This window comes from Nicotiana sylvestris, chromosome 9 (genome assembly GCF_000393655.2).
Source record: "Nicotiana sylvestris chromosome 9, ASM39365v2, whole genome shotgun sequence".
Lineage (NCBI taxonomy): Eukaryota > Viridiplantae > Streptophyta > Magnoliopsida > Solanales > Solanaceae > Nicotiana > Nicotiana sylvestris.
Window position 1 is genome coordinate 26,537,506 of NC_091065.1, and position 19,797 is coordinate 26,557,302.

General features: G+C 40.1%; 1 protein-coding gene across 2 annotated transcripts; it reads left to right on the top strand.

The window, feature by feature from the left end:
• Positions 1–8,274: 8,274 nt before the first annotated feature.
• Positions 8,275–19,797, top strand: LOC104229504 (light-mediated development protein DET1). 2 transcript variants are annotated; one of them, XM_009782158.2, is made up of 12 exons: positions 8,290–8,742; positions 9,965–10,075; positions 10,186–10,392; positions 10,497–10,725; positions 11,643–11,780; positions 14,357–14,425; positions 14,587–14,643; positions 15,321–15,401; positions 15,479–15,643; positions 15,997–16,092; positions 19,112–19,211; positions 19,334–19,797. In XM_009782158.2, the coding sequence occupies exons 1-12, from the start codon at positions 8,687–8,689 to the stop codon at positions 19,471–19,473; spliced, it is 1,449 nt and encodes a 482-aa protein (XP_009780460.1). In that variant the 5' UTR covers positions 8,290–8,686; the 3' UTR covers positions 19,474–19,797. The 2 variants fall into 2 exon arrangements, with proteins under 2 accessions (XP_009780459.1, XP_009780460.1); XM_009782157.2 differs by having other exon boundaries at positions 8,275–8,742; positions 9,965–10,392.

Consider the following 19,797-nt stretch of genomic DNA (forward strand, 5'->3'; position numbering starts at 1 on the left):
ATACTAACATGCGTGCAAGTGTCCGGTTAGAAAAATCGAAGCACCTTCCAGCTTGAAGACCTTAGGTTTTAAAGCATGCGTTGCACTCTTTTCCTTCGATCGGATTTTATCCCAAGAAGGGTTTTTCCAACAAGGTTTTTAACGATGCACCATCTATATGCTACCTAAGGAGAACTAACAAGTATTTAAGGCTTCTCTTCAATCAACCTCGAATATTGGGGGCATCCCCCTGGGAGATCACTTCCCCGGAGAAACCAAGACGAGCCAAAGAAGGTCTCGATAGAAAAATGATGTATCGGGCCAAACGGTCAAATGAACTGTGCCCGCATAGAATAAACGAATCCTCGACGACGAAAACATGTATACTTGTACCAAATAATCAAAGGAGTATCTTTTACCATCAAAATGCTTTGCGCTTCAAAGAAGTTCGCTATTTTACAAGAAACGGCCCAAGGGCTAGAAATTTCTTGAACACTCGGGAACTGATATCAAAAACTCGAATCTGTAAGACCTCCGGGCCGGAAATTTCGAGCTCATAAGCCCTCAATGGGGCAATATCAAGTTTACAAAGAACGGATCCAGAACCAAAAACTCTCAATGTCTCGGGGACTGTCGCCGATTGTCACCCGATCAAGCTATCAAAAACTAGAGGCCATAACACCCCAAGCAGGCAAACTCAAGCCCGAAAGCCCTCCATGTGGCAATACTAGAAAATGTAAGACCTTCATGAGGCAACCTCGAGCTCATAAGACCTCCATGAGTCAATACCAAATCTATAAGACCTCAAGAAAGGCATGAATTATACTTGTGCCAAGTAACCAAAAAAATTGTAAGACCTTAAGTAAGGCATGTTCAAAATTATAAGACTTACAAAGGGCATAATCACAATCTTAAAGTCAAGGCTATATATTCGAACTTGTAAGACCCCTCAAAAGGCATACCCTCGATATAAACACTGAGGCTACCTCACTCGGGGAGTAAAAGGATACGACCAAACACAATGACTACGGTCATAAGGCTCCGGCCAAACTAACGCGACTCGGGACGCCCGACCGTCGCCATAAAATCAGAGGCCTTCGATTACTTCGAAAATACTTCAAAAAGAACCGGTTAATCAGGCTACCCTCGGCATAAGCAAAAGATCTTTGATCATGTCAGCTCCAAACAATGAAAAGGCTTCGAAATAATTCAACCATCGAGCGAAACCTCCCGAGGTACTCATTTATCGTTATATAATGGCTCACAATTGAGGTTCTTATCGAACCGTCGAAGAGTCAGACGAACACAAAAACCAAAAAATGTCTTTAATGAGGGAAAAATAAAGCCTATATTAGAGGTCGTATAGACCCAATGCATAAGAGCCTAAGCGCCAGCCTATATTAGAGGTCGTACTGACCCAATTCGTAAGAGTCTAAGCGCCAGCCCATATTAGAGGTCGTGCCGACCCAACGCGTAAGAGCCTAAACGCCAGCCCATATTAGAGGTCGTGCCGACCCAACGCGTAAGAGCCTAAGAGCTAGTTTACAATTCAAAAACTTAAGGGTCCACGGGCTTGAAAACTAAACCCGAAACGGCTAACTAAAAAGCGCCTAAGTGCAAATGCGTAAGAGCTTACGGGCCAGCCTAGCAAACCTCAGGGCCGATTTGTAAACCTAAGGGTTTTACCTCGAAGGCCAATTCATCTGGCTAATCATTAACAAATGTCAAAATTCAAGACAAAGAAAGACATACACAAGCAAAGAGAAATTTATGAAAGGGGAAAATCGAAAGGCTTCTTTTTATACGTATATGTGAAATATTACAAGGCTTCATTTACAATGTTCTCTACGAGCATTATACGTAGAATCAGAAAGGAAAGGCCTAGTCTAATTTCCTTTCAGGGAATTCATCCCCATCGACCTCTTCCTCATTATCTTCGGCATCGGATACGAGGAACTTGGCGTCGTATTCATCCGCATTGGCCTGCTCTATCTCTTCCAAGAGATCGAGGCCCCTAGCTTGCATCTCCTCGAGGGTTTCCCTCTGGGATTTGCACCGGGCATATTCATTGCTTCTGCTCTCCCGATCGGAAGCCCCTCTCCACTTAGCTCGAGCGTCGGCAACATCTTTTAAATAGACGACCACTTTCTTATCAGCCTTAGCTCGAATCTCTTCAGCTTTAGCCCGGGCATCCACGGCCTCGACCTTCATCCTCAAAAGGTTAGACTTGAGCCTTATAATCCTGCTTATCTGGTCCAAGCTGTTTTCACGAGCATTTCGGAGTTGCACCTCGAGGGTAGAAGCCTTAGCCAAAGCATTCTTCTTGGCTGCAACTTGGGCATCTATCTGAGCCCTTAGCTTAGCACACTCATACTGGCGTGACCAACTTCGCCCCAAAGGCGTTCCAGGTCCTCCGTCTTACTTTACAACTGAAGTATCAAAATATTAATCTCTGAATATAGAAGAATGCATCCCCTCAAAACAAAGGTTACCTGTCTCTCGAGGCGGCCTTCGTAGTTCAGGCTTCGATTCATCTCGTACCAAAAGTGTATCAACTCCTTTGCCATTTTATCATAACGAAGCCTGATGGATTTCTCCCCATCCAAGGCTTTCCATAACTTGGCTTCACTGCGGAGCAACTCAAACTTGAGCTTGTCAAAGGCCTATGAAGAAGAAGCTCAGTGAGAAAATGAAAATGTAAAACCAAAAAACCAACAAAGTCAACCAAAACTCACTATAGAACAGAGCCGCTGAGCCTCCTCAAAAGTTGAGCGTACATCTACTGGCTTGGTCTCATTAGCCCTAGTTGAACTGCTCTTAGTGAGGATATGATTGCTCGAGACCCCACTTGATTTAGGCGGCCCCGGCCTTGAAAATCCCTCAAAGCACCTTCGACAGGAAAAGAAGGCGGCGGCAGAAAATCTATGTCCCTCGAAGTACCTTCGACGGGAGAAGAAGACGACGGTAGAAAATTTTTATCCCTCGAAGTACCTTCGACGGGAAAAGAAGACGGCGGAAAAGGAGGAACCATTTTTCCGAGCCTCGGGTGCTACAAACTCAGCTGATACATCTTCTTTGAGCCTCCGAGAAGGGCTTGACTCGCTATGAGCACCCTTGTCCTTCGAGGATTCCTTTCGTTTGTTATCATTCCTCGGCCCCGAAGACGACGATCCTTCCTCCTCCCCAAGGGGGCACGATCTCATCGTAGAAAATTCTCCAATGCCTACGGTGAAGGAGTTAATACACACAAAAGAAAATACCTTTCAAGGAAAATAAACCACACAACGCGTACCATGGTGTTTTGCTTCCCATCTACCCTTGGATAGATCTCGCCACTTAGGCTCATCGTAAGCCAAGCAAGCTGCCAGTTTCTGAGCCCAATCCGCCAGGTCAGGGACCTCATATGGTAGCCACAGGATTACTGTAGAAAAGAGAAGGAAAACGTCTTTACGGAGTCTACATCCACCATGAACAAAAATGATACAAACACAAGTGTACCACTTACGTGTGAGATTCCATTTCTTAGGAAATAGAAGGAACTCTGCGAGGATAATATCGACAGTCCATACTCAGACAAATCGACTCATCTACCATTGGTCCCCATCTTCTTCATCGCTGGCAAAAAAGGGCCTAGTAGATCGACATCCTAAAGTTATCTGATAACATAATGCAAGGGCCGATACAATCTGATGAGATGGATAAGGGTGAACTCGAGCCTGGCTTTCTCCGCAAAGAACCTTATCATCAATACTATTCTCCAGAACGACGGGTGAACCTATGCTAGGATAACCCGATATCTTCGACAGAAGTCGAGCACGACTCTATCGAGAGGGCCCAACGTAAAGGGGTACATGTAAACATTCAAAAACCACTCTACATGAGCCATGATGTTCTCTTCTAGGAAAGGTACCTGCAGTACCACCTTTTCTACCCATCCGCAGTCTCTCCTCACTACCTTGAGATACTTCTCTTCTATTGATGGGATGAACCTCGATGTATGCTCCCGATGTCCCTGAACATTGGGAGGTCTCTCTAACGTAAATTCCCTCCTCGAGACAAAACATGTGGAGGTTAGCTCATCAGACGTCGGTGGTATACCACCGGCCGAGCGGGGAGTAGAGGCAGTGTACCGACGGAACCACTTCGATCACTTCATAGTCATATCATACGAATGATGCTGTCATACAACGTTCGAGGGATCAAGATTCCTGTATCAATCTAGCCTCGAGATGGTGCCCGATTTCGAGTATCTCTGTTACTATGACTATGAGCTCTAATGGGCCATTAATATCAATCTAGCCTCGAGATGGTGCCCGATCTCGAGGATCTCTGTCACTACGAGTATAGGCTCCAAAAGAGCTATCGAGATCCACATATCGATCTAGCCTCGACATGGTGCCCGATCTCGAGGGTCTCTATTATCCCAAGTGATGGTTCTAAAAGAGCTATCAATTTAGCCTCGAGATGGTGCCCGATCTCGAGGATCTCGGTTACTCCAACTATGGTCTCCAAAGAGCCGGCATCAAAATTCAAAAATTAAATTTGCATAAGCACTGAAAAATAAAATTTAAAGACATGAAGCAAAGGAATCTTTTTGCATTCCCAAAAATACATTTACAAAGGGTGTCTTTACAAAGCTCCCTCGAGGAACCCATACACAAAAAGAAGGAAAAGGAGAAGCAGAGGTGACGACACGAGTCTATTCTTTACACTCATTGCTGTCTGAATCACTTCCGGAACCCTCATCCGAAGTAGTTGAAGGTGCTGATTCTTCCTCCAAGGTTCTATCTTTCTCGATCTCAGTAGAGAGATCGACACCTTTGGTGCTTACTTCCTCGAAGGCCTGCCTCCTAGCTTGCAAACGAGCATGAGCGACGACCCGAGCTAGCTTCTGCTCGGCCTTCTCGGATATCTCTCTGGCCTGATCGTTTGCGGTGGCGACATCTCTCTTATATGAGGACACCATGCTCATCAGCCTCAGACTTGGCCACAGATAATGTAGTGGCCTCCTTCTGAGCACTTCGAAGAAGATCCTGGGTCGAGGCCAACTCTCCCCACAAAAGGTCTTTCTCCGAGGTGACGGCCTCATTCTACCTCTTCAGCTCAAGGATCTCCGTATCCTTGGCTGCAGCCTCTTCCTGAAGTTGCCCCACCATGGCATCCTTTTGCCCAATCTGCAAAGGCGAAACAAGACAGTGAGCATCAAGTTATAAGAATAAAAAGATGAATACATGAATGCCGTGTTACCTACTCAACAAAGCTAGTCTGTTCCTGGTGAACTCCCTCAAGACTTGCCCAAAGCTCACTCAAATCCTCTTCCTTTTGGGCAGAGGAAGCCTTCAACTCATTTAGCTAGGATGTGAGCTTCTCGAGCTCCTCCTCACGGCAAAAGAGCTCATCTTGAAGCTTAGAAAAGGCGTGGTCATACAATTTCTTGACCTGCAACAAAGAAGTTAGAAAGGCAAGGGTAAAATTTTAAAGCGCAAATGGTATGTCAAGAATAACACCTACTTTTGAAGCCTCTCAGCCTCCCGGAGAGTGACAGGGCATCGAGATCTATGTCCTCGTCGACACCGACGGAGTAGTTCTTGAACGCATCATCCTCTCCCTGAGGGGTCCCCACATCGGCAGCGCCCCTGTTCTGGGCATCTCTTATTTCTCCTGGAGAAAATAAAGGGCCTGATTCAAAGGCACCCATGGTGTCAATTTCTTTAGGGGTTTCTTCTCGACCCCGAAAAACTTTGAATCAGCCGAGGATTCGCCGGCATGGACTGTACCATGTCCAACTTGAGGCTTGGGGACTGCGCCCAAACCCTCCTCGAGGGTCTCCTCAGCACGAGTTTGGTCCACATCGGCTACCCCCATCTCAGCGGCTTTCCGACCTACAGCTTGTGGAGCATCAACACCCCGTCTTACCCTTTGTACCAAAGGGCAATCGCCATCATCATCATCCTCACAAAGACTTGCCACAGCAGTCGAAGTCAAGACCGTGGCGTCGGTCTTAGGCTGGTGGACCTTGGGTTTCTTTGATTCTGGAGACTCGGTCGACGCCTTCTTCTTCCTCTTCTTACCCTTGTCAGGTTTCGAGGCTTGTTCTTCACCAGAAGGATGCGGTCTCATCAACACGCCATCCCCAAGACCTGCACAAGCATGATGTATTAAACTTACCGCCACAAAGAATAATCATAAAAAACTTGGTAATGACAACAACGAAAGCATACCGTGGTTCTTGGCCTACAACCGCATCTTGGCCAAATCACGCCAAGCACGCTCGCCATATGGAAAAGCAGAGTCTAAATGTCTGATCCATCTCGGGAGGTCCTGGATCGCGCCAGGGAACCAAAAGGTGGCTACATAATCAAAAGAAAATCAATTCAGAAGAAGAAGAAGAGGCAATAAAATGTGCTCGATGTAATAATACTCACGCTTTATGTTCCATTCCTCCGGGAATGGCATCCTATCAGTATGGATGATGTTCGAGGTCCTTACTCTGACAAACCGACTCATCCATCCTCGGTCTTTGTCCTCATCGATGCTCGCAAAGAACATCTTGGCGGATCAAGGGTGTAGCTTGATTAAACCCCTTCAGAAGAGGCGGGGGTTGTACAATCTGATCAAGTGATCGAGGGTGGATGTCATTCCCTCGACCCGGTTCTCACCAAATCTATCGGTAGGGAAGAAGAATCTACGGGTCCTAGAGTGAAGGGGTATGTGTATACGCTAAGGAAGCCAGCTTTTTGTGCCACTATGCTTTCCTCAGCTTTGGGTATCTCTACTTACACTGCCTCCCCCCATCGGCAGTCTACCTTTTCTTTCTTCGTATCGGTCACCACACTGATGTACCGCGACATGGGCTCGCATCGGCCTGGTGTAGAAAAGGGTTTATCAATGGTAAAATCGGAGACCGTATCGAAGGGGCGAGAGATATATTGCTCAATACTTGGAGTGTTTTGGGTTTGCCCTTGGACGGGCGTGATGAAGAAGTGGTACCCTCTTTATGAGGTGCCGTTTTTTATGTTTTTTCCATGATTATAACTTAATTTCAAAGAAAGAAGGTGAAGAAACAAGTGCAGAAAGAAGATAGATGCAGAAAGTTGTGAACTTAGCTCTAAAAACTTAAAGATATTGTAAAAGTATGAATGGCGAACAAAATTGAAATATTTATAGAAGCCATTTGGGCAATGTTTGAGGAGTGGAAATGTCGAACCAATGATGCTTTGTGGGCTTTTCGGTAATCATGCTGACAACGACCCCTGCGCAGCCTTTGAGTCATATCATTTAATGCCCTAACGGGGCTGACGTCATGATGGGAGTATCGAAGAGGCAAAAATTTAAGACTTTTTCTTATCATTTCACTCTAAGAAACGCGAGGACTATTTGTATGTGGCTAAAATCGGATAGTTCAATTTTTGTGATCATTATGGCATTTCACAGCCCGTCTTCAAAAGCCTCGAAGCACAGCTCGAGGTTTGACCCCGAGGGTTCCCAATGCTCGACCTCGGGGAAGTGCAAATCGGTGGCTATCTTAGACAAGCAGGAAATTCCCAAAAGGCACGTGGCTAAAGCTGACCAGGTCTACAAGAATAGTACAAGTCCGTACCGTGACATTAGATAGCCGTACCAGCTGCATATCTCTGTAATAAATGCATATGTACTATGTTGGGATTCCCCCTCCTATATAAAAGGGACCCTTGTCATTTTGTAAATACACATGATGTTCAATACAAGAACAAGAACATTCTCTACTCTCTAATTAAAACATTCTCCATTGTCTTTCCTTTGATTTGTTGCTTACATTTATTGTGTTTCATTGATTGTTCCTCATTTATTATTCATCATTGATCATAAAGAGCCATTATTGAGGCCCTTGGAACTATTAGTTCTTCATCGATCGTCCCCAGTCAAGCTCATCAGCTCAACCTCGAGGCCTAGCTTAGGCCAGTCAGAGACCCCAATTCGCAGTAGTTTGGTTTGAATAACCACACTGCCTTTTACTCTTACTCTACCTTCCTAGCTCATACTTAGCATCTATTGCCTAAAAACTAGTATTTAAATAAATTATGTATTTTTAGAACCACAAATCAAATCTAATTGTAATTACCGTTTTCAAGGTAAACATACAATTTTGTTAACTTCTAAATATTGACCTAAAAAGAATTTTTTCAACGAAGAAGGCATTATTCCCTTCTTATGAATAAAATGAGTTTCTCGTCCTCCAATCAAAATTCCACAACCTAAAAAAGAAATTTTCCAAACTAGTTGTATATCAAAATATTTTCCAAGTGGAATTTATCCACACACATTCACCAGTCCACTTTTCGTCCTTTCCCGAGTGTTAACCGAACAACACACACCTTAGCAGCACCACGCTACTATTCACACATCCCTCTTTAATTGTTGCCACCGCTGTAACTCCCTCCACCTCATTCTCCCACTCCCTCCGCAAACCAAATGTTGCCTTCCCATATCTGTGCCAACGACTAAACTGCAAAAATCCAAACAGTTCATTCCTTTTCGACTTCATCGACCCTAATTGAGGCTACTCAAGTTCTTTTTTTCTTCAATTATCCAATAACTCGGTACTATTTGCTACTGAAGAACTGGTCTGTTGCCCTGGTTTTGTATTTAGTCAAATGGTCATGCTGTGAGAGCAATTCATTATTGAATAGGTTTGAGTGATTAATAGGACTGATGTTCACAAGCAACAATGTTACCGCCAGGCTTTTTGAGCGCCAGATTTGTACCCCTTCTCCAGGCACCAGTGTATGTCTCTTCTTCTCCTCTTCTTCTCCCTTTTAATTCCCCCCTTTTTCTGGTGTTTTCATCCTTGTACTTCTAATTATGCTCACTGTATTCTTATGGCCCCTTGGTTATGGGTTAATTCTGATTTTTAGTCCGTGTGATGTCTGATTAAGCATATTTAACCTTCAATTTATTGAAATGTGCATTTTGGATTCATTTTCTTGTGAATATTCACTAATTTACCAGCATTTTAACCGTTCAACCATTTAATTACCCATGTATTATGTTAAACTTGTATTGTTACTCCATACTTTGAGGGTAATATAGTTCTAACACCAACGACAACAACAAATCCAGTGTAATCCCACAAGTGCTGTCTGGGAGGGCAGTGTGTACGCAGACCTTACCCCTACCTTACAAAGATAGAGAGGTTGTTTTCGGTAGACTCTCAGCTCAAGGAACAATGTAACTAAAGCAACAAACAATTGCAACAGCAAGATAGCATGATAATGAAAGCGAATAACACAACATGTACGTATACGAAACAAATGTAGTTCTAAAAAAAGTCCAAATATAACATGTTTGTTACATATGGGGACCAAAAACACTCATTTTAATTGATTGAAGGTTAAATGTGTTTAGTCAGATCGTAAGGACCAAAATCAGAATTTACAGATAATTGAGGGACCAAAAATGAAATTAATGGAACAGCTGAACCCTTTAAGCATCAGAGGTGTTATCACTGTTTATGAAATTATTTTCATGCTTATGCTCTTGGTTTTGTAATTCAACTCCCAAGCTACAACTGCGAGTCTAATACTTGTTTTTGAAGTCCCCGTACTGAAAGACGTAACTTCATGAGTTACCCTGAAAGAATAGTAAGGTGCTGAAAGCAGGGAGAGAGGGAGCTCTTACTACAGATCTCCTCTTCGTGAAGATTTGTTATGACTTCCCTAAAGTCATCATCCTTTACATTCCAACTATTACTCGCTATTACTTATTTTTATCAACATGTAGACATTGTTGCCAATCTTTATTGATAAAAAAATGTGGTCAAACTATCATCATACTTTGTCCTATATTTTGTATTTTGATACTATATGTCACCAGCCCCTATATCCAACCAAACATTTGAAAACGATCCCAAAAAAAATTCCAAGGTACAACCTGCTCTATAGAGAACATTTTCCTCCAGACCAGACACAACTATGGTTGCCTAAGAATACAGATTCACCTTTTGCAGATTCATCGTGCCAGAAGATTTTATGAGAACATTGTACCAAGTTATACCGTATATGATGTTGAATGTCCCGACCATTCATTTCGCAAGTTCACGGATGATGGTCTATATCTTGTAAGTTTCAGCCGAAATCATCAGGATCTGATTGTTTATAGACCAACATGGTTGTCATTTTCCTGCAAAGATGAAGATTGTGATATTCATGATCTTCCTTCGAAAGCCAGGAAGTTCGAGAGCTTCTTCACGCAACTGTACAGTGTAACTCTTGCTTCTAGTGGGGAACTTATATGCAAGGATTTCTTTCTCTATATGGAGAGCAATCAATTTGGACTCTTTGCAACTTCAACTGCACAAATTCATGATGCTCCTCCTACAGGAGGGGCAATTCAGGGTGTCCCTTCAGTTGAAAAAATAACTTTCCACCTTCTGAGGTGTGTAATCAGTCCCAACTATGAGTTTCATGAGCACTTGATATATTTTTTGGTCTTTGAAGTTATCATGCTTGCTTTGTTGTGGTTTGGTTTTATTCACTTAGGTTGGAGGATGGAGCTATACTTGACGAGAGGGTTTTTCACAATGATTATGTTAATTTGGCACATAGTGTTGGTGCTTTCTTGTATGATGATTTGCTTGCTATAGTGTCCCTTCGTTTTCAAAGAATACACATCCTTCAGATCAGAGATTCTGGAGATCTTGTTGATGTACGAGCAATTGGGGAATTCTGCCGTGAAGATGATGAGCTTTTTCTCAATTCCAATTCCCAGGTAAGTATTATGTTTCGAGTTTTTTAAGTTTAGGGTTAGTTTTGTGGGATGCTTATTCTTTGACTTACTTAAAGAACCAAGACTTATTCAGTGCGTAATTGAAATAAAAGAGACAATTTCTGTCTAGAAGAAAATTGGTTCGTCCACTAAACTATAGTTCCATGAAGCACTAACCAAAAGGCAATTGTGTCTTCTTTCCCTCCTTTTTGTTTAAATGTTCGCAGGCTGAGTATAAACTAGGAGTTGGACTTCTAATGTCTCTCCACAGTAGTAGACTCACCACGATATCTGTCCTGTCATTACGTCAAAGAGGTCTAATGGATCTTGTTTGTTGATCTTAAAAGCTTTTCAGCATTCCTTGTCAGTCATCCTAAAAGCCATTTGTCAGTCACCATGTCGAAAGGTTTTCAGACATACACATGCTTTTGCCCATTTCTCTCACTATATTTTACTCTCTCCGTTTCAATTTGTTTGAATCTTTTCGGAGTACGATGGTCAAATTGACTAATTTTCGGTGTGCATTCGGACATAGATACTTTAAGATTTTTGAAATAAAATTTTACATTAGGGGTAAGGTCTGCATATACACTACCTTCCCCAGAGCCCACTTGTGAGATTATACTGGATATGCTGTTGTTGTATTTAGAAACTACATAAAAAGTACTATAAGTCACAATAGTTAACAATTCAGAATATTCGAAAATTATTTGCAAAAGACATGGTCAAACTAAACCTTGTTTGACTCCCAAAATAGTAAAAGGTTCGTTCTTTTTGAAACGGAGGGAGTATTTTATTTTGGGTTAGGGTAGGCGAGCAAGGAGGATGGTTTATTTCTTGCTTACGTGTAGGGACTTGGGTCTTTTGAAATTGACAAGCGGTTGTGCATGCTAATCTCTGACAGTAACCTATTGCATCAGGTGCTTGTAAATCATGTTGGAAATGGTTTTCATCATGGTCTGCCTGATCCAGAGACTTCTTTCCTGAGTGGTATAAAGCAGCGGCTGCTTTCATTTATATTTCGAGGTATATGGAATGAAGAAACTGACCAGACCATGGTTAGTAATAGAATATTGAATTCCTTGTACTTTTAGAGCTTCAGGATGTTGTTGTTTACTTATTTAATTTATTATGTTGTCAAAGCAGTAAGTCCTAGATTGTTCTGATTCTGAAAAACTTGAGATTATTTTCTAGTCCTTAAAGTGTCATCTTATACCGATTTTCCACCTCATACATCTAGAGGTATACAACTATTGGTTTTAGATGTGTGCTTTGAGGGAGGCTTCTCTTTTCTGAATAAAAATTTATTTGATAGTTCTGATAAACTGGAATGATCACATTTACTTCTTCTATAACTGCATTGATCACAGGTTTGGACTTTGCCAATATCTAAATGCTAATAATAGAACATCTACTTGCTTATCCCAAAAAACAAAATGCTTGAAAAACTCATTGTACAGGAGAACAATGTTTCTTACTTAGCCTCGGACTGCTGAACAGGGAATGAGTTTGTAATTTGATACGTAGCCTAAAATGCAATTCATCAAGGATAAGTCTTTCTGGATCCTTGATGCCTTTTAATACAACAATTTATTTCGTAAAAAAAAAAAAAAGTCTTTCAGGACATGGATCCTGTGTCCATATATTTTATGGAACCTCGATCAAAAGGAGAGTAGTCTCTCATGTTATAAATGATTTAAGATGACCACTGTGAAATGGATGTTTTAGTACTCATGTCATAAATTATTTAGTGAGACCACTGTGAAATGAGTGTTTTATTTGTGAAGAGCAAGAAGAAAGTACAATCACCTTTTCCTGCACTATACAAGTGAGGTTGGAATACATATGATGTTTGTTTCGAATGGAATGGGTAATGCCAGGGTCAATTGTTATTTGTATCTGTATGGAATGTTTGTCTGGTCTGTAAGGAAGTAAGGAGACTTTGGGATATAACTCCTTTACGCATTATGTGGTCGTGTGGAAGGAATGAAATAGAAGAGGGTTTTGAAGGAAAATATTTTGCAGTGTGGAGTTCTGCATATGGTTTGCTTAAATGCCTATTTTTTGGTGTAAGCAAGATGTAAATGACTTACATGATTTCATTTATCCTTTTATTAGAACTATATACCTTTTGTAAAACCATTGTACTATGTTGGCATCCTTGCTTGTTTGAATGAAATACTTATAAAGACTTATTATGAGAATTCTTAAGGGTTAGAAGGCAGACAGGCGAGATGGAAAGTGATGGTAAAGGACTCTTCACAGAGGTGTGTTACTATCTTGGAAGGAACTTTGGAGATTGGCCTTGGCTAAATTTTTTTGGATTAAAAAATAATTTTATTAATGTATGAGAAAGTTTCTATATATAAGAAGTGTACCAGTAGAGAGCTGTACATAAAAATATGATTCTCTACTAAGTACACCTAATCTTCTATAGAAACTGGGGCCCCATGGATGCAGCAAAAAGAAACCACATAATTAGGCTTCGAAGTGAAGTCAATCACTCAATGTTCTATGAACATTCTCGTAATGGAAAATGCATAGTTCTTCGTTGTTTATGTGGATGATATTATTATAACAGGTGGTGATCATGAATGCATTATTTATCTTAAGCAGCATTTTAGTGGTCACTTTCAGACTAAAGACTTGGATAAACTAAAGTACTTCCTAGGCATTGAGATGGCGCAATCTTGTAGTGGAATTGTCATTTCACAGAGGAAATTTCCTTGGACATATTGTAAAATACTAGCATGTTAAACTGCGAACCTGTTGATACTTCATTTACTGATAGTGTGTTAGCCAGTTTCTCCAGACTCCATCTGACAATCATTGGAACACAATGATCCGCATTTTAAGGTATATCAGAGGTTCACCCGGACAATGTTTATTGTAGGAGGATTTAGGAGAGACAAGTATTATTGGATATTTTGATGCAGATTAGGAAATGTGTTATAACCGGAGGAATCTTAATATATCTTCAAAAAGCAAAAAAGCGAGATGTAGTAGCTAGTTCAAGTGCAGAGGCATAATACCGAGCAGTTACTTTAGCTACATGTGAGCTTATATGGTTAAAACAACTTCTTCAAGAGTTAAGGTGTGATGGAGATGCACCCATGAAATTGATATGCAACAATCAAACTACAGTACACATTGCTGTGAATGCAGTGTTTCAAAAGAACAAAGCATATAGAAGATGAATGTCATTTTATTTGATAAAAGATTGAATCTGGGTGCATGGCGACAGGTTTCGCCAACTCAAATGATCAGTTTGAAAATATTCTTACAAATTTACTTTGTGGATTTAGAATTGAGCCTATTTATGGCAAGTTAGGAGCGTACAATATGTATGCTCCAACTTGAGGGGGAGTATTATATTAGGAAATTATTATATGGCAAGAGCTCATTACTTGTATATATAGAGGCAAGGCTGGAATCCAAATAATTGTGTAAATATGAATAGGACTTACTAGGGATTACTTTCCTTTACCTTTTTGGATTACTTGTGAACATCATATAAACCCCAACATGCTAGAGGGAATCATCAAACCATTCATTCTTAACATGTCTTCTTTTATCATTCTTTATAGTGACAATCTTATTTTCCTTGACACTGGTTTATCTTTTCAATAATCAGCGAGTGCAGTGCCTGAAGAAGAAGTTTTACTTCCACTTTCAAGATTACATTGACTTGATTATCTGGAAGGTAGTGCTATAACTTCAGCTTTTGTATGTTTTATTACCCAGATGCTCTGCTAAAAACTGGATATATTTAGTTGCATCTGGTCATCTCCTATACATTTCCAGGTTCTGATTCATTTCCTCGTCATTGAACATCTCGCTACTTCTTGACTGCAACATGAGCAGGTACAATTTTTGGACCGACATCACCTATTGATCAAGTTTGGCAGTGTTGATGGTGGGGTGAGATTTCCTTTTTTGCTTTAATGATTTTTGTACTATGGTGGGGTAAGGTCTGCGTACACACTACCCTTCCCGGATCCCACTAGTGGGATTTCATTGGGTTGTTGTTGTTTGGTCTGATGGTTAGCTCGATATAGGAACCTTGCGAAAATAATAAGATTTGACGTTCAAAATAGTTGAAATGATGAATTCTGTTTTCTTTTATATCCACATAAGAGAAGTATCTGACTCCTTACATTAACACTATCTTAAAACAAATGATAATAAGTAATTGGACTTGTCCCAGTGGGAATAGCTTGACCTATAGTTTAAAAGTAGCTGCATCAGAGTCTTTGATAATTTACTTATATGGAATTCAATTATTAGATGGGTTTGCGATTGAGGCCCATTTCTCTCATCCAACCATAGAGCTGGATCTGCTTTGGGTTTCAACTGATAGATCTATACATAAGCTCATCTTGCCCCTCTAAATTTGTTTGGAATTTCCAAGTTGCAGACTAATATAAGTTGTTGCGGCAACTTATAACCCAAGTTTTAATCAATTGATTAATGTTGCAGAGTCGTATTTTAGGATCTATTTGTTCCGATGATTTTTAGTGGCCCGATATCTTTTGTACTGTTGCTCTCTATGGGAATAGCTTGACACCCAGGCTTGTTGGATATTGTTGAATCCACAGGTATCTCGAAATGCTGACAGCCATCCTTCCTTTTTTGCTGTTTATAATATGGAGACTACTGACATTGTTGCATTTTATCAGGTATCTGTGTAATATTCAAGTGCTTTACTTTTTGTTATGCAAATTTATCTGAACTGATCTGTTTCTGTTTCCTTTAGAACTCAGCCGATGAGCTCTATTTCTTGTTCGAGCTGTTCAGTGACCACTTTCATGTTTCATCCAGAAGTTCATTACATATGAACTTCATGTCCTCTCATTCAAACAACATCCACGCCCTCGAGCAACTAAGGTGCACAAAGAATAAAGCAACCAGTTTTCCTCAAGTAATGTTCTCTTAAACTGACAAGTTTTGAAGTGCTTAGGTTTTATTTCAGAAAATGTTAACATATCTTTTCGAAAGACTTTCAGTTTTTGCAAATTTTTTCTCAACCAAACACCATTAGAGATGAGGTGTTCAGTTTCCCCCAAAACTGGAAAACTTTACCCAATGGTATTTGGTTGAAAAAAAGATTTTAGAAAATTATTTCACTTTTTGATTTCTGAAAATCATTTTTCGCCTGTTTTGAAAGAAACACCACCGATGTTCTTTTGCTATATCTCATTTGTATTTTCTTAGTATGAGGAACGTGACAGTCTTTGTGCTTTGAAACTGATACCATGCTGTTTCTTAATGCAGTTTGTTAAGAAGATGATGGCCTCCTTGCCTTTTAGTTGTCAGTCTCAGAGCCCTTCCCCTTATTTTGACCAGTCTCTCTTCAGATTTGATGAGAAGGTCTGGTTCTAGAATTCAATCTCTACTTATTATGCGAATGCCACATGATAAATCCATATCCGGGACTAAAATCATGACTAGGTTTATCTGGATATCTAAACGTGATAACCAGCTGAATGAACTCCATGAATGATTTCCTTCCCTCTTTTTTGTTAGGTTGGGGGTGTTCGGAACATTCATAATACTGACACGTGGATCCTATCATAAAAATATAATCTTGTTTTCTTTTGTGTCTCAGTTTGATAGGGCACGAAGTTTAATAATGTAAGAAGAACTTTTGAATCTTGTGGCCTTTAAACTGAATATGTCTAACAATTCCAAAAATGCCCTCTTGAATCTTGTGGTTTTAAACATGCCATGTCATTCTGCTGTTAAGGTAAAATGAGAATGATGAAATTTAAAGCTTACTAAATATAGGAAGGGATTTTCGTTTTTAATAGACTTGAAGGAAAGTAAGGCACGCAAATTGAAACAGAGAGAGGTGTTCTTTTTACTTTTTAATACTTGTACCTGAAAATGATAGTTATTGTCGTCCATGGCTGGCATTAAATGGAATTGCACTATTCAAACTATTATGATATGCAATGTGTATGTACATTTGGTTAGAGGAAATAAAATTCTTTTCTAAATATTGAACATGGTGAAAAAACTATTCCAAAGAGGAAGTGGAAATTAGTTCTTGAGCTAGGCCTGGCTTAGGAGTGTGAATGTATCTGCATATGTGTAACCAGCCCAATCTTGAACAAGATCGACGAGAAATATATTATAACCTAAATTAACCTAACCCATGACTTCTGGACCAGGGTAGCCAAATTAAGCCTTAAGAAAACTAGGAATAATTTGTTTTTGTTTGTTTTTTTGAGGTTTTGCGCAGCTGGTTGTTTCACTCTCTATACTTTGACATACCGTTCCTATGTGTAAAGGAAAAACAACCACGCTCTATGAACAAAAGAACTTTTTTTGTTTGACTTGGTAGGGATATTTCTCTTTATTTTCGTAAATTCTCTCTACCCTTTTACATATACCATGTTGTGCTAGTAAAAAATTCTTTTCAGTTTAGTTTACTATGTATTTTTCTCTCTCTACACTTTTCATCCACTTTGTGCTGCTACAAAGAGGGAAAGGTTTTGGTTTAGTTTGTTGGGTGAATTTCTCACTTTGCGCTTTTAGTGTGTTGGTTAGGGGATATCTCTCTCTCTCCGTACTTCACACTTTCTTTTCTATAAAGAAAAGGTAGTTTTTTTTTTGTTTTTGGCGGCTATAGTTCCCTCTCTACCCTTTTACACACTATCATTTAACCCTTTTTTTTGGGTTTGGTATGAATTTTTCTCTTTACTTTCACCCATTTCCGGGGGTGAGGCGGGGTTGGATTAGGGTTGACCTTAGATGGCTTGCAGTTTATGTTGAGTCCATACTATCCTTGTTGTTTATCTTAGCCCCGGGCCTTAGATACTGGTTGCATGTCATTTATCTTTTGGTTGTTATGCTTCTGTTACTATTACGGTTTCTACTGGATTTACTAATGAATTGTCTTTTCTTGTTTTTATTTTTATTTCCATCTTTCTGAGCCGAGGGTCTATCGGAAACAGCCTCTCTGCCGTATCGGGGTAGGGGTAAGGTCTGCGTACCCACCCCACACCCCACACCCCACTTTGTGGGATTTTATTGGGTAGTTGTTGTTGTTGTTGTACTTTCACCCATTTCCGTATTTACATTTTCACACATTTTTCTCTGTGACAAAAAATAAAGTTATTTTATAGGTGATAGCATAGGTTTTAGTCTTGAAAGAGAACTTTTTTTATTATTATTTTACTATTATTATTTATTTAACTTATTTTTTCACTTTGATTTATTTGGTATGATGATTGCATGAGTTGAACTTAATTGGAGAAGTGAGGATTCATATTGCCGATCCCAACTTGTTTGGGACTAAGGCATAGTTGTTGTACTTTCACCCACTTCCTCCCTATATAAAAAGAAACTTTTATTTGGCTTGGTGTGTAATATGCATCGGAAGGATATTGGCCCTCGAGTGCAAAGGCAAAAGGGAGCTTGATTGCAAGACCATCCCTCAAGCAGGGACAAAAGTCAGCCTTAGTGATCTGACGGTGCCAAGTGAAGGGCCGTCGGGATAATAGGCTGATCTCCCCAAGAGCTCACATCGACGGGAAGGTTTGGAGCCCTCGATGTCGGTGTCTACATCTATCGATAAAAGAAATATTTTGACTCGTTTGTATATACTTTTCATTGATTACATTTCCACACATTTTTCTCTGTAACAAAAAATAGAGTTCTTTTGGTTTAGTTGGTAACCAATCAAATGATGAAAGAGACAAACAAATGGGAAAAAGGTTTTGACTTGAGCGCGTCAGACTATGTCCCATTATTTAGTCCAAATTAACCAAGTGCATACTGACCCAAGTAAAAGTTGGGTGGGTTGGGTCATTGAGCCTTCATTGATGCAACACGCTTAACTGCCAAAATTTGGTTCAACCCACCCATTTGACACCCTAGTTTGGGTTAAGAGAGTTATCCATTCCGGATGGACATTTTATCTTACCTAACAATAAGCTGAATCATTTAGATTTTTTTCTTCTGTAATAGTGGATAATAACCTTGGGGTTTGGGGGCGCGGGGTGGGGGGTGGGGGGGGGGTCTTTGAAAATTTCAGTTCTTGACTGTAGTTTTATTATTGCAACCATATACACATTGTTGAGAATCATTTGTAATTGGTTTTTTTTTTTTGTTGATAAGTTAAATCATTTGTAATTAGTTTACAGCTGGACTTCCATAAGCAACCTTCATTTAATATCATTCTGATGCTTCAATAAAATTTGGAACATATTGGCTTTTTTCATTGCAGTTGTTCGTCGTGGTCTATGGAGTCCTTATTTCCTTCTTACCTACACCCCAATGTGCATTTTTTGTTGAATTGCAATCTATAAGTGTTGATTCTAAACACAATGTTGGCAATATTCTCATGAGCCTTTTAAATTCCTGATGAAACCTTCTTTTGCAGCTTATTTCAGCGATTGACCGCCATAGACAGTCTACTGACCATCCAATCAAATTCATTTCAAGGAGACAACCTAATATCCTGAAATTCAAAATTAAGCCAGGTACTGGTTTTTTCGTTAAGAAATCTCGACAAGCTTCATCGTCTTCTGGTTGTGAATGTTGCTTGTTTCGTATGCATATTCTTAATGCACATTTATGCCAACAACACTATGCTTCTTATTAGGACCCGAAGCCGGCAGCACGGATGGGCGGACTAAGAAGATCTGTTCCTTCCTCTTCCACCCAATATTACCCCTTGCAATTTCTGTTCAACAAACCTTGTTTCTGCAGGCATCAGTTGTAAATATCCATTTTCGTCGGTAATGTAGAGAGGAGCTATTTTATATGTTACCTATTTGTTTATAAGTTTCTCTATTAATAGTAACTTCTAGTTTGAAATCAACCTAGAAATTGCAAATTGATTAAAACTGATGCATAGAAATGCTATTTTTCTTCTACTCACCTCTCTGCACTACAAACACTAGAGCCAGACCCCTTGATAGAATGCCGAGAGGGTTAGTACGGTCATTATGATTTTTTCTTCTGTATTGTATTAAGCTTTTCTTTTCTAGCTGATGTACATTCAGATATTTATTTGTGTAGCAGAATACTGAGAAGACCCTTTTTAGTTCTGTGACTGCTGTAGAC